Consider the following 15,644-nt stretch of genomic DNA (forward strand, 5'->3'; position numbering starts at 1 on the left):
ACGAATAAATGAATAATCAAATGTATTAAAACACCAATTAGTTATACACGAACACTCCCTAGCTGACAATATCCTAATATAGGCAAATGACATGACATTATTAAACAATACGTTAACCTTCAGACTTTTACCTTACCCCCCCCCCGCTGCATAGTCCTGGGCCAGAGGTCGTAACCTTGACCTCCCCCCAGGGAGGAACCACCTCCTCCAGTCGCTGCTCAAACCACACTAAACTTCTTAGCCTGTTCTCTCAAGCTGAGAGACTGACCTAGGATAGTTGCCAAATTAATCTTCAAGGATGATTAACAAAGATTAATCTTGTACTGATCGCTGAAGGCGATTTAATCATCATTCCAAAACAACTGGAAAATTACCTAGATACTTGAGCAGGTAAATTATTGAATACAGCATTAAATATTAGCTTGAATTTCTCTACATTACTGAATTAACAACAAGATGGAGTCTTGGAGTAGAGGGAGGGTGAAGGTGGGGGTGAGACCAGCCTCTTGCTGGCGACCTGGCCTAAGCTAGGCTGGTGTTGCCAGTCCTTACATGAGTCGTCTGATCTGGAACTAAAGAGGAGATTTGATTCTTTATTTATACATGACGTTAAATTAATCTACGTACTTGACAAAAGGTTATTAATTACATTTACTTTAATGCATGAATTTCTCAAAAGTGATAGTTTAAATACAAGAAGTTGGTGATCTTTGCTTACACACCTCTGCTCAAATCTCCTGGGATGAACCTTTTCCAACCTTCCAAAGCAGAATTTTTTTTATACAGTATACCTAGGTCATAAAAGTATTATGTGTACGTCTGATACCATACTACTTGTGTTAAGGAGGAATGTATATGTTTATCTCTCAGAATGTTTGGTAATATGTTTATTTTTGTGATGTGTATCTATATATGTATTAACACGATGTACTGAACAGGGTGAGAATAGCTTGAGCTACCTCATCCCTTTGTGTGTATTTTACCTCAATAAACTTATTTCACTTTCAATTTCAAAACAGAACTACCACTCCACTGCATGTTTTGTACAAAGGCGTATCCACACTACCTTCAATATAGTCACCTATCTTAAACAGCTTCCTTTGTTAACACCCCCCCCCCCTGCTCAAGTAAATTAAGAAACATTTTTTTAAATCCAATTCAAAACAATGTTTCTTATACAATCCATTAATTTATATACAAAATTAAACCAAATGCCTCAGAAAAAATTCTCACGCTATCTTATCTAAAAATCATGACAATCAACAGATTGTAAACATCAATATCAACACAAATCAAAACGTTGGACCAATTCTTCTAAACCTAACTGTCAGGTAGACAGTCCAGCTCGCTTCCCAATCCACCTGGAAAACAAAACATCCTAAACCCTGACTCGATTTAACTAAATTTAATATCCCTATGCCACTCCAAAATCTAGCTAACAAATGTTTGGCTTTGCATTGGCCGTCCACGTGTTCCATCTTGAACCCGTGCCAATGTCAAGTCCCATATTAACTAAAGTCTCACTACTTCAGGTACTCAGGAGAGAGAACTCCTGAGTGCCAAAGTTCATCCCCGTGTTCTCCTGATCACCTATGGCCAATTTCCACAAAAATGGTATTGTCACCCGCATATGGAACTGTCATAAAAATCAATGTCAATAAGATATTCTCCCACTTAAAAAAAAATTACAACACATCTTTATTAAATATATATTAACTACTATCACCAGCACAACTGAGTACACCACAACAAAACGTAAGTACTCTTCCAGTGTCACTTGTTTATTTGGGCCGCCCCACTTGCTCCCAAGAATCACTGAGCAAGAACATGGTATCAATTACCATATCTAGAGCCTCTGTACTAGGCGCCGGGCAATCACTTCACACTAGACAGTTTTATGTTAAACATTTCCACTATTTCTCCACTTCCAGAGTCTCACTTACTTATTTTTCAAGTTTTCAACATTTAATAAAACTATTTCCAGAGTTTCGTTCGTAGGTATTAAAAAAGAATTTTACTTCTTTTCTCTTGAAATAACTTGAAAGATTAACAACAATAGATATTATTACGTTTTTCACTATTTCACGACAATTGTTCTTCAGTCCGTTTCCTATGATAATCGTAGATGACATACGTTCATCGAATTTAGTTCCTGCTTCTATCAGTTGTTGATTGTAGAGAATCCCTGGTTCTCTTGTACCATTCCAGTTTCAGTTGAAGCCCGACAGAACCATTCAACCGGATAGAGTCGACCGGAGTTGAGATTGAGGTGGCTGGCGTATGTGCAGAACAGGTGATCCCCGACTCTCGTCACCATGGTTCATGTCATCCCAGGCGTTTGTTGATGTCACAGGACTACTAAGCCATAAACACCATCTGTGTCTACCCTCGTACAGTCGAACTTGGACCAAAGGAGGTAATTTTTGTTCCCCTTTCTATGGCGATACAACTGTACTCTATAGAGACCGTGCCGTTTGTCTTATGACCGCCTTTTCCGCTTGTCCGTTACAACCGACAACAGAATCACGGATCTAGAGATGAGAAAGACAACACTGCTACTGGCTGGCTCCCTCTCTTGACCTCTCAAACTCCACTTCCTGTCTGCCTGCAGTCTTGACGACGCAGCTAGTGGGTGGCGGTGACGGCGAGGCAGCTACCTAAGACGGTGCAAGACGTTGACATCCGGCGACTGCTTCATTGTAGACAGCATGCTGGCCCCAGACAACCTCGTTAGTGACGTGAGGTGTCCGACAAGTAACCGGTGTAACGTCACTCACCCATCGTAACCAATTTACGAGTTACTGGGTCTGGTGGGGGGGGGGGGAGGGGAAGACTTTGTGTAACGTGGCTCCCCCTTGGTCTTCACAGACTAGGGTTCACGTGTGGCTGGAACAACTGGGCAGGTGTACCAATCAGACCTGGGAAAGGACAGGCAACAACATGGCGGAAGCATAGGTATAACTCTGGGCTTGTTGGAGGAGGGAAAATCCCAGATCAAGGTCAAAATCTGCTACTTGAGTTAAGTATAGTTAACAAATCCATATAATTGCCTCTAGGGAAATTTGAATGAATTCTAACTAATACTAACTAAAGGAGCTACTTTAACCTTTTTTGTTATAGTGATTGTTCATTCTACTTGATCCTCCAGGGCTGTCGTGCCCCTGGCCACCCCGACCAGTGGCCCCACCCTGGTCCCCTGGACCCCTCCGCTTGTGCACATTGTCCATACATAGTCAACCATTTTCACAAAACCAATAACTTTAAAACCCGTCGTCGGATCAAAGTGAAAATTCAACGCAACTCGTGTCTCCGCAAATGATCAACAATGAAATCATTTAAAAAAAAAAACCAACGCAACCCTTTAAAAAACTTGCAGCATGCGTCCAGTCTTGTGCTCAGAGTTATGAGGAATATTATAAGACTGTTTCTATCCTGCGAGCAGCCGTACATCTCCCCGTTGTTTAGACAAGCGCTGACAGGTGTCGTCATCCCCCTGACCCAAGGCGTCCAATGAATAAAATTAATTTCCCATTTTTGATACGACCCCACTATCGTAATTAATGCGATGAAACAAAGAGCTTGCCCTAACTGAATGCTGTTAACCATAAAGATATTACCAAACAAAATTAAAAATTTAAAAATTAAAATGATTTTACTTTAAGTAAATTATTTACGTTATGCAATGCGGTTTACTATAAATTAAAACACTTGCTTCACTAACACTAAGATCTTCTAAAGGCACAATCGACCGCTTCACTTAAAACTGAGTCGCGCGCACTCTATAAAAAAAAAGAATATTACTTTAACCAATTTTTAAAGTAAACTAAATTAAATATCAAGCCGCACTCGTGCTGGACCAATAATGACTATGCTACACTCGTGCTGGACCAATAATGACTATGCTACACTCGTGCTGGACCAATAATGACTATGCTACACTCGTGCTGGACCAATAATGACTATGCTACACTCGTGCTGGACCAATAATGACTATGCTACACTCGTGCTGGACCAATAATGACTATGTTACACTCGTGCTGGACCAATAATGACTATGTTACACTCCTGCTGGACCAATAATGACTATGCTACACTCGTGCTGGACCAATAATGACTATGTTACACTCGTGCTGGACCAATAATGACTATGCTACACTCGTGCTGGACCAATAATGACTATGCTACACTCGTGCTGGACCAATAATGACTATGCTACACTCGCGCTGGACCAATAATGACTATGCTACACTCGTGCGCCAGATGGAATGTAACGAAAGAAAGTGACCGCTTACACTAACGGTGTCGGGTTCCCGCGCTAAATCACAAGACCAACGCTTTTTCCCCCTTAAACGCTTAAAATGATTTCTTTTCCTATATGGACTTGAAAACAAGTTTTACGTTAACTCTACGCTCTAATTAATAATAATGACTCCTGGGTCGCTCACTTGACATGAGAAATCAAATTTTCACCAAAACTCAGATTTTACACAAAACGAGACAAGATTTTTCCAACAAAAATTTCCGAAAATTTGATTAATTTTGACAAATTAATTTCTATATTCCTTACTTTAAAATTAGAATTACGCCACAGTCTAAGGAATCATAATGACATCCGGATCTTGCACTTGACCCGCGAATTCGAATTAATCACAATTAACCCAATTTATCATAGTGGACAATTTTTCGAAAACTCGTTTATCTCGGCAAAACTCAAATTACACTTTTCTGAAGTTATCACAATAATTAAATTTCTGGTGAGGTCGAATGAATAACACTGACACATTGAACGTTCATTATACACACGAATTCGAATTAATCACAATTAACCTAAATTTATGTCTAAGTGGATTTAGAATTATTCACACACGATTTTCAAGAACAATTTTTTCACTACTTCACAGCCACGCTGCCACAAAAATTGCTGTACCAGCCGACAACAATACACTTACTCTAGTAACATGTCCCGGGAACATACAACTTAACTAGGGGAAAACTTAGAAACTACAAGGGGGCCTTAACCTACGGGAATTCTTAAAAAAAAAACACTTAAATCAATAGGGACACAATGAATAAATCAATGAAGGGAAGAACTTATTTAAGGGGACACTTAACATTTAGTTAACGACTCGATTTAATCCTATAGCGTCCCTCTATCTGCCTGTGAGACCGCCCAACCCTAGTGACCTCAGCCACTGGGGCTCAACCGTCCGGAACCACCACTTTACGAGAAACAACTGTGACTAGAATGTGGAATGATATACCAAACATCGTGTGTTCCTGTCCACCTTAGTTCATTTGTACAGTTTCTTTAATGTCAGGCCATTTCCCCGAAATTTAAAGCAGACATACTTCTGAGTTAGTAAAGAAAAAACGTTACTTAACTCTATCTCCCGTCCCCCACCTTAGTTCATTCGTACAACTTTGTTATTATCCATCCAATTCTCCCTTAAATTTAAGATCGCTAAATTTCTTACACAGTAAATTAAATCAAAGCAAATAGCGAGCTTAGCGAAATACAGGGGTTTAAATTTGAGTAGAATTGATTAGGTATTAACGAAGATAAGAGAGGTGGGGGGGGGGGTTATGGTGGGAGACAGGAGCTAGAACTTGGTTACTGACTTGATCGGTTTTATGGAGTCTGAAATACAGTTTTTTTTTAAATCTCATGGGGATTGGACTGATAGCATTGAATCTACGAGAGGGGACTAAGGCGGGGACGGGAGCTAGAACTCGGTAACTGATTTGATCTTATTTAATATGTAACTATGTTCGAACCCTCGTCACGGCCCTTGTGGATTTGTTCATTTATTTACTATATCTTTTATCATGTTTTAAATTGGGCTAAAATTGGGCTATTAGTAGCGATACTACACTTATGACTCCAAGAGTTAATATCTAATGAACTTGTTTAAAATATCTGCTTAAATCCGTAGAGTTTAATTATATTCATAAAAAATCCTTTTGGATATAATAATTAAAACTGGCAAAATTCGGTCTTAAACTGGTCTCTGTCACGCTTAGGTCTTAAGATAGTGTCTCTCATATTCTGGTCTTCAACTGGTCTTAAAATGTTCTCTGAATTTTTTTCATTCTTCAACTGGTTTTTGAACAATTTCGGTCTTCAACTGGTCTCTGAAAAAATTCGGCCATAAACAAGTGAAACAGCAGTATATGGATATAAAACAAAAGCTTACTGCTAAGATGTTCATTTTCCTTAACAAACTTCTTTGAACATATTTCCTGAAAAGTGGTCTTTTGACAAATTTCGATCTTAAACGTGTGTGACAAGAGCAAGAAATAAAATATCTGAATTTTTTTACCTGGACCCCCCCCCCCCCCAACACGGCTTAGTGGTAAGTAAATCTGAAAAAATTCTCCCTAGTCACCACGGATTAGCGACCAATGAAACTCTGACAAATCTTACCTGGACCCCCTCCCCTCCCCCCAGCTTAGGCAAATGGACTTGAAAACGAAAATTTTGCCTCGAATTTCCCCCTTAAGAAACCTTTAACAATGCAACGATCAATTTTAGTCTGAATTTTCCCCATAAGAAACCTTAAACAAGGCAGTGATCAATTTCCAACAAAAAACAAAATTGACTGCTAAGCTGAACATTCCACTACTGATATGAAGCCCACTATGTTGCGTAGTCTATTATGTTGTGAAACCTACCATATTGCGTAGTTTACAATGTTCCGTAGTGTACCATGTTGTGAAGCTTACCATGATGTGTAGTCTACCATGTTATGAAGCCTAACATGCTGCGTAGTCTACCATGAGGTGAAGCCTACCATGTGGTGTAGTCTACCATGTTGTGCAGCCTATCATGTTGTATAATAAAGTTTCTTGTGGTGTGGTGGGGCGAGGTGTCATAGTCCCAACCAGCAGCTTTGGGCCTTCCTTTTCCGCGTACTCAGTCGTCACCAGGAGACGCCAGGTACCAGGGTGTGTACCCGGTGTTCCGTCCTCAGTCGTCACCAGGAGACGTCAGATACCAGGGTCTGTGCCCGGTGTTCCGTCCTCAGTCGTCACCAGGAGACGCCAGGTACCAGGGTCTGTGCCCGGTGTTCCGTCCTCAGTCGTCACCAGGAGACGCCAGGTACCAGGGTGTGTACCCGGTGTTCCGTCCTCAGTCGTCACCAGGAGACGCCAGGTACCAGGGTGTGTACCCGGTGTTCCGTCCTCAGTCGTCACCAGGAGACGCCAGGTACCAGGGTCTGTGCCCGGTGTTCCGTCCTCAGTCGTCACCAGGAGACGCCAGGTACCAGGGTGTGTACCCGGTGTTCCGTCCTCAGTCGTCACCAGGAGACGCCAGGTACCAGGGTGTGTGCCCGGTGTTCCGTCCTCAGTCGTCACCAGGAGACGCCAGGTACCAGGGTCTGTGCTCGGTGTTCCGTCCTCAGTCGTCACCAGGAGACGCCAGGTACCAGGGTGTGTACCCGGTGTTCCGTCCTCAGTCGTCACCAGGAGACGCCAGGTACCAGGGTGTGTACCCGGTGTTCCGTCCTCAGTCGTCACCAGGAGACGCCAGGTACCAGGGTGTGTGCCCGGTGTTCCGTCCTCAGTCGTCACCAGGAGACGCCAGGTACCAGGGTCTGTGCTCGGTGTTCCGTCCTCAGTCGTCACCAGGAGACGCCAGGTACCAGGGTGTGTACCCGGTGTTCCGTCCTCAGTCGTCACCAGGAGACGCCAGGTACCAGGGTCTGTGCTCGGTGTTCCGTCCTCAGTCGTCACCAGGAGACGCCAGGTACCAGGGTCTGTGCCCGGTGTTCCGTCCTCAGTCGTCACCAGGAGACGCCAGGTACCAAGTTCTGTGCCCGGTGTTCCGTCCTCAGTCGACACCAGGAGACGCCAGGTACCAGGGTGTGTGCTCGGTGCTCCGCAGGTGTGATGAAGGCTGACTGGCTGCAGCGGAAGGTTGCTCGCCGGGATCATTGTCTTCGTCACGCTCCGGCGACTGTCAGTTGAATACTGTGATCGTGAGGAGACGCGACCCACTGACACTGCTCCACAGTTAATCTCAATAGCAGTGTGTGTTTGTGTGTGTGTGTGTGTGTGTGTGTGTGTGTGTGTGTGTGTGTGTGTGTGTGTGTGTGTGTGTGTGTGTGTGTGTGTGTGTGTGTGTGTTTACTAGTTGTGTTTTTGCGGGGGTTGAGCTTTGCTCTTTCGGCCCGCCTCTCAACTGTCAATCAACTGTTTACTAACTTTTTTTTTTTCCTACACCACACACACACACCCCAGGAAGCAGCCCGTGACAGCTGACTAACTCCCAGGTACCTATTTACTGTTAGGTAACAGGGGCACTTAGGGTGAAAGAAACTTTGCCCATTTGTTTCTGCCTCGTGCGGGAATCGAACCCGCGCCACAGAAATTACGAGTCCTGCGCGCTATCCACCAGGCTACGAGGCCCCCCAGACACCACGAGGTGTGTGTGTGTGTGTGTGTGTCTGTGTGTGTGTATACTCACCTATTTGTACTCACCTATTTGTGCTTGCGGGGGTTGAGCTTTGGTTCTTTTGTCCCGCCTCTCAGCTGTCAATCAACTGGTGTACAGATTCCTGAGCCTATTGGGCTCTATCATATCTACATTTAAAACTGTGCATGGAGTCAGCCTCCACAACATCACTGCCTAATGCATTCCACCTGTTAACTACTCTGACACTAAAAAAGTTCTTTCTAACGTCCCTATGGCTCATTTGGGTACTCAGTTTCCACCTGTGTCCCCTTGTTCGCGTACCACCAGTGTTGAATAGTTTATGTCTACCCTGTCAATTTCCATGAGGATTTTGTAGGTAGTGATCTTGTCTCCCCTTACTCTTCTGTCTTCCAGTGTCGTAAGGTGCATTTCCCGCAGCCTTTTCTCGTAACTCATGCCTCTCAGTTCTGGGACTAGTCTAGTGGCATACCTCTAAACTTTTTCCAGCTTGTCTTGTGCTTGACTAGGTACTGGCTCCATGCTGGGGCCGCATACTCCAGGATTGGTCTTACATATGTGGTATACAAGATTCTGAATGATTTCTTACACAGGTTCCTGAGGGCTGTTCTGATGTTAGCCAGCCTCGCATATGACGCAGACGTAATTCTTTTTATGTGGGCTTCAGGGGACAGGTTTGGTGAGATATCAACAATTGGATCTTTCTCTCTCTGTCCGTTTCATTAAGTACTTCATCTCCTATTCTGTATCCTGTGTCTGGCCTCCTGTTTCCACTGCCTAGTTTCATTACTTTGCAATTACTCGGGTTGAAGTTTAGCAGCCATTTGTTGGACCAATCATTCAGTTTGTCTAGGTCATCTTGTTGCCTCCTACTATCATCCTCTATTTGAATCCTCCTCATAATTTTTGCATCATCAGCAAACATTAAGAGAAACGAGTCTATACCCTCTGGGAGATCATTTACATATATTAGAAACAGTGTAGGTCCAAGGACTGACCCCTGCGGGACTCCACTTGTGACGTCTCGCCAATCTAAGACCTCACCCCTCACAGTGACTCGTTGTCTTCTGTTACTTAGGTACTTCCTTATCCAGTGGAGTACCTTCCCTTTCACTTCAGCTTTTTCACTAGCCTCTTGCGTGGTACTGCATCAAAGGCTTTCTGGCAATCCAAAAATATGCAGTCTGCCCACCCCTTTCTTTCTTGCCTGGTCGTAGAATTCAATTAATCCTGTGAGGCAGGACTTGCCATCCCTAAACCCATGTTGATACCGTGTTACAAAGTTCTTTCGCTCCAGATGTTCCACTAGCTTTCTTCGCACAATCTTCTCCATCAGCTTGCATGGTACGCAGGTTAGGGACACTGGCTTGTAGTTCAGTGTCATCTGTCTATCCTCTTTCTTGTAAATTGGGGCTACATTGGCTGCTTTCCAAATTTCTGGCAGTTCCCCTGCTGCCAGTGATTTGTTATACACTATGGAGAATGGCAGGCACAGGGCTTCTGCTCCTTCCTTTAGTATCCAAGGGGAGATTCCATTTGGGACTATAGCCTTTGTCACATCCAACTCAAGTAAAAACTTCCTTACTTCCCCGCTGGTAATCTCAAACTCTTCTAGTGGTTCCTGGTTAACAATTCCCTCTCTTATATCTGGAATATCTCCTTGCTCTAAGGTGAAGACCTTCTGAAATTTCTTATTCAGTTCCTCACTCACTTCTTTGTCGTTTGTAATGAATCCTTCCGCCCCTATCCTTAATTTCATTACCTGTTCCTTTACTGCTGTTTTTCTCATGATGTGGCTGTGCATCAATTTAGGCTGAGTCTTTGCCTTGCTTGCGATGTCATTTTCGTATTGTCTTTCTGCCTCTTTTCTCATCCTGACATATTCATTCCTGGCACTCTGGTATTTTTCTCTGCTCTCCAGTGTCCTGTTATTCCTATAGTTTCTCCATGCCCTTTGACTTTGCTGCTTAGCTAGCCTACATCTCTGATTAAACCATGGGTTTCTCATCTCCATTTCATTGTTTTCTTTTTGGACTGGGACAAACTTGTTTGCTGCCTCCTTACACTTCTGCGTGATATAGTCCACCATGTCTTGGGCCGTCTTTACCCTGAGCTCTGTTTCCCATGTTATATATATATGTTAGGAATTTTCTTATGTCCTCATAGTTTCCCTTTTGGAATGCCTGCATTTTGTTTTCAGTACCCCTCCACAGTGTGTGTGTGTGTGTGTGTGTGTGTGTGTGTGTGTGTGTGTGTGTGTGTGTGTGTGTGTGTGTGTGTGTGTGTGTGTGTGTGTACTCACCTAGTTGTACTCACTTAGTTGTGTTTGCGGGGAATGAGCTCTGGCTCTTTGGTCCCGCCTCTCAACCGCCAATCAACAGGTGTACAGAGTCCTGAGCCTATTGGGCTCTATCATATCTACACTTGAAACTGTGTATGGAGTCAGCCTCCACCACATCACTTCCTAATGCATTCCATTTGTCAACCACTCTGACACTAAAAAAGTTCTTTCTAACATCTCTGTGACTCATTTGGGCACTCAGTTTCCACCTGTGTCCCCTTGTGCGTGTGCCCCTTGTGTTAAATAGCCTGTCTTTATCTACCCTATCAATTCCCTTCAGAATCTTGAATGTGGTGATCATGTCCCCCCTAACTCTTCTGTCTTCCAGCGAAGTGAGGTTTAATTCCCGTAGTCTCTCCTCGTAGCTCATACCTCTCAGCTCGGGTACTAGTCTGGTAGCAAACCTTTGAACCTTTTCCAGTTTAGTCTTATCCTTGACTAGATATGGACTCCATGCTGGGGCTGCATACTTCAGGATTGGCCTAACATATGTGTTATACAAAGTTCTGAATGATTCTTTACACAAGTTTCTGAATGCCGTTCGTATGTTGGCCAGCCTGGCATATGCCGCTGATGTTATCCTCTTGATATGTGCTGCAGGAGACAGGTCTGGCGTGATATCAACCCCCAAGTCTTTTTCTTTCTCGGACTCTTCAAGTATTTCATCTCCCAGATGGTACCTTGTATCTGGCCTCCTGCTCCCTACACCTATCTTCATTACATTACATTTGATGGGTTAAACTCTAACAACCATTTGTTCGACCATTCCTTCAGCTTGTCTAGGTCTTCTTGAAGCCACAAACAGTCCTCTTCTGTCTTAATCCTTCTCATAATTTTAGCATCGTCCGCAAACATTGAGAGAAATTAATCGATACCCTCCGGGAGATCATTTACATATATCAGAAACAAGATAGGACCGAGTACAGAGCCCTGTGGGACTCCACTGGTGACTTCACGCCAATCGGAGGTCTCACCCCTCACCGTAACTCTCTGCTTCCTATTGCTTAGGTACTCCCTTATCCACTGGAGCACCTTACCAGCTACACCTGCCTGTCTCTCCAGCTTATGTACCAGCCTCTTATGCGGTACTGTGTCAAAGGCTTTCCGACAATCTAAGAAAATGCAGTCCGCCCAGCCCTCTCTTTCTTGCTTAATCTTTGTCACCTGATCGTAGAATTCTATCAAGCCTGTAAGGCAAGATTTATCCTACCTGAACCCATGTTGGCGATTTGTCACGAAGTCCTTTCACTCCAGATGTGTTACCAGGTTTTTTCTCACGATCTTCTCCATCACCTTGCATGGTATACAAGTCAAGGACACTGGCCTGTGGTTCAGTGCCTCTTGCCTGTCGCCCTTTTTGTATATTGGGACCACATTCGCCGTCTTCCATATTTCTGGTAGGTCTCCCGTCTCCAGTGACTTACTATACACTATGGAGAGTGGCAAGCAAAGTGCCTCTGCACACTCTTTCAGTATCCATGGTGAGATCCCATTTGGACCAACAGCCTTTCTAACATCCAGATCCAGCAGGTGTCTCTTGACCTCCTCTCTCGTAATTTCGAACTCCTCCAAGGCCGCCTGGTTTACCTCCCTTTCTCCTAGCACAGTGACCTCACCCTGTTCTATTGTGAAGACCTCCTGGAACCTCTTGTTGAGTTCCTCACACACCTCTCTGTCATTCTCTGCATACCTGTCCTCGCCTGTTCGAAGTTTCAATACCTGTTCTTTCACTGTTGTTTTCCTTCTGATGTGACTGTGGAGTAGCTTTGGTTCGGTCTTGGCTTTGTTTGCTATATCATTTTCAAAATTTTTCTCTGCTTCTCTTCTCACCCTGACGTACTCATTCCTGGTTCTCTGGTATCTCTCTCTGTTTTCGGGTGTTCTGTTATTCCGGAAGTTCCTCCACGCCCTTTTGTTCAGTTTCTTCGCTTCCATACATGCCCTATTATACCATGGATTCTTCTGTTGCTTCTCGGATTTTTCCCTTTGGGCCGGGATGAACCTGTTTACCGCCTCTTGACACTTTTGGGTAACATAGCCCATCATACCCTGTACAGACTTATCTCTGAGGTCTGTGTCCCAAGGTATTTCACTTAGGAAACTTCTCATCTGTTCATAATTCCCCTTTCGGTATGCCAGCCTTTTGATTCCTAGTTTTTTTGGGGGGAGATAATTCCTAGCTCTACCAGGTACTCCTCAAACCCTTCCTGTGTGTGTGTGTGTACTCACCTAGTTGTGTTTGCGGGGGTTGAGCTCTGGCTCTTTGGTCCCGCCTCTTGCCGGATCGTAGCCTGTATACATCTACGCTGTATACAGGCCTTCGGATAGCTTCTTTCTCCAAGTGTGTGTGTGTGTGTGTGTGTGTATTCACCTAGTTGTATTCACCTAATTGTTCTTGCGGGGGTTGAGCTCTGCTCTTTCGGCCCGCCTCTCAACTGTCAGTCAATCAACTGTTCCTAACTACTAAGTAATTATTATTATTTTTTTTCACACACGCAAATACACACACACACCCCCCAGGAAGCAGCCTGTATAAGCTGTCTAACTCCCAGGTATCTATTTACTGCTGGTAACAGGGCCATTAGGGTGAAAGAAACTTTGCCCATTGGTTTCTGCCTGGTCTGGGAATCGAACCCGGGCCCCAGAATTACGAGCCCTGCGCGCTTTTCACTCAGCTACCAGACCTGTGTGTGTGTGTGTGTGTGTGTGTGTGTGTGTGTGAGAGAGAGAGAGAGAGAGAGAGAGAGAGAGAGAGAGAGAGAGAGAGAGAGAGAGAGAGAGAGAGAGAGAGAGAGAGAGAGAGAGTGTGTATTTACTATTTGTGTCTGCAGGAATGAGCTGTTAGCTCTTGGACGCCGCCTTTTTATCCGTCGGTTATCTAATGTATTGATTCCCGACTTATTTTTCTCTATCACATATACTATTTATATATCTTTCTGCCTCACATTCACTCATATCCTCACATATCCCAATCACTACTTTCCTCCAGTGAGGTAAGGTCCACTTCTCTCAGTCTTTCTTCGAAGCTAAAGTCTTTCAGCTTAGGAACTAGTTTTGTTGGATATATCTGGACCTTTTCTAGTTTTTCCTTGTCTTTTTCAAGTAAGGTTTCCATGTTGCGATGTATATTCAAGTGTAGGTCTCATCTACGCTGTATACAGGCCTTCGGATAGCTTCTTTCTCCAAGTCTCTGAATGATACGCAGATGTTGGCCAGTATGCCATATGCGGCTGTTGTTATTCTCTTAAGACGACTTCAGGCCAGCAATGCTCCTTTGAGCGTCGTCTACGACACTTCAGATGGGCAGTACACTCACCCGGTGCCCACTGTATGATCCTCAAAGCTCCGCTCTTACTGCATCTTGCGCAGTCGTCGAATAACTGGGAGGCTGGGATACCCCGTAGACAGCTTAGACAAGCTTATTTAGGCTCTCAGCCAGCAATGGCACCACGGGCTCTACTCGACCCGGGTATCACAGCCATTTGTCCTGTATAGACGTCTCCCATTTCTTGAGGCGTGCTGCAAGTTCCTGTAGCCTGGTCGAAGACCGGGCCGCGGGGACACTAAAAGCCCTGATATCATCTCAAGATAACCTCAAGATAGCCTGGTCTCACCCCCCCCCCACATGTGTCCCGCAATGTTTGTCGGTTCTTAAACATCATTTTTACGATTAAAATAATTAAAAATTAACTAAGAGCAACATTGACACAAGATAAGCTGTCTGCGTTTAGTATTATGTTCATGGAAAATGATAAACTACCCAAATTATCTTTTGAGGACATCATTCATAACCTTTCTCTACTAACAACTGCCTTATCGGGCTTCCATAACTGATTACAGCCTAGGTACTAGGGCCTTACCGGGTCTAAATCCGAATCTTGAGTGTCAGGGTTAAGTATATCGGCATTACATTTGATTCTTGTTGAAAAATTTTCAGTATTATGAGTGATAAAGTGATTAATTGTGAATATATCAAGAACACAATTTTTCTTATTGGGGATGTGAGATAAATATATATATATATATTATATATATATATATATAATATATATATATATATAATATATATATATAATATATATATATATATATATATATATATATATATATATATATATATATATATATATATATATATATATATATATATGTCGTACCTAATAGCCAGAACGCACTTCTCTGCCTACTATTCAAGGCCCGATTTGCCTAATAAGCCAAGTTTTCATGAATTAATGTTTTTTCGTCTACCTAACCTACCTAACCTAACCTAACCTAGCTTTTTTTGGCTACCTAACCTAACCTTACCTATAAATATAGGTTAGGTTAGGTTAGGTAGGGTTGGTTAGGTTCGGTCATATATCTACGTTAATTTTAACTCCAATAAAAAAAATTGACCTCATACATAGAGAAAAGGGTTGCTTTATCATTTCATAAGAAAAAAATTATAGTAAATATATTAATTCAGGAAAACTTGGCTTATTAGGCAAATCGGGCCTTGAATAGTAGGCTGAAAAGTGAGTTCTGGCTACTAGGTACGACATATATATATATATATATATATATATATATATATATATATATATATCCACTTGACCATCACGACCGGACAAAATGAGGTGATAGCCGAGGCTAATTTGAACCACCCCACCGCCGGCACTCGGATAGTAATCTTGGGCATAGCATTTTACCAAATCACCTCATTCTTTGGGGCACACGTGAGGAACACAAATGCGAACAAGCCTGAATGGTCCCCAGGACAATATGCAACTGAAAACTCACACCCCAGAATGAGGTGATTTGGTAAAATGCTATGCCCAAGATTACTATCCGAGTGCCGGCGGTGGGGTGGTTCAAATAGCCTCGGCTATC

The 15,644-nt window shown here is 43.3% G+C and overlaps 1 protein-coding gene across 1 annotated transcript; it reads left to right on the top strand.

Annotated features, from left to right (window-relative positions):
- The first annotated feature begins 2,708 nt into the window (after window positions 1-2,708).
- LOC138368437 (collagen alpha-1(IV) chain-like) lies at window positions 2,709-7,901 on the top strand. Its single transcript, XM_069330953.1, has 2 exons — window positions 2,709-2,729; window positions 6,918-7,901. The coding sequence occupies exons 1-2, from the start codon at window positions 2,709-2,711 to the stop codon at window positions 7,899-7,901; spliced, it is 1,005 nt and encodes a 334-aa protein (XP_069187054.1).
- Window positions 7,902-15,644: the final 7,743 nt, after the last annotated feature.

Source organism: Procambarus clarkii, chromosome 25, assembly GCF_040958095.1.
Source record: "Procambarus clarkii isolate CNS0578487 chromosome 25, FALCON_Pclarkii_2.0, whole genome shotgun sequence".
In the NCBI taxonomy this organism is placed as follows: domain Eukaryota; kingdom Metazoa; phylum Arthropoda; class Malacostraca; order Decapoda; family Cambaridae; genus Procambarus; species Procambarus clarkii.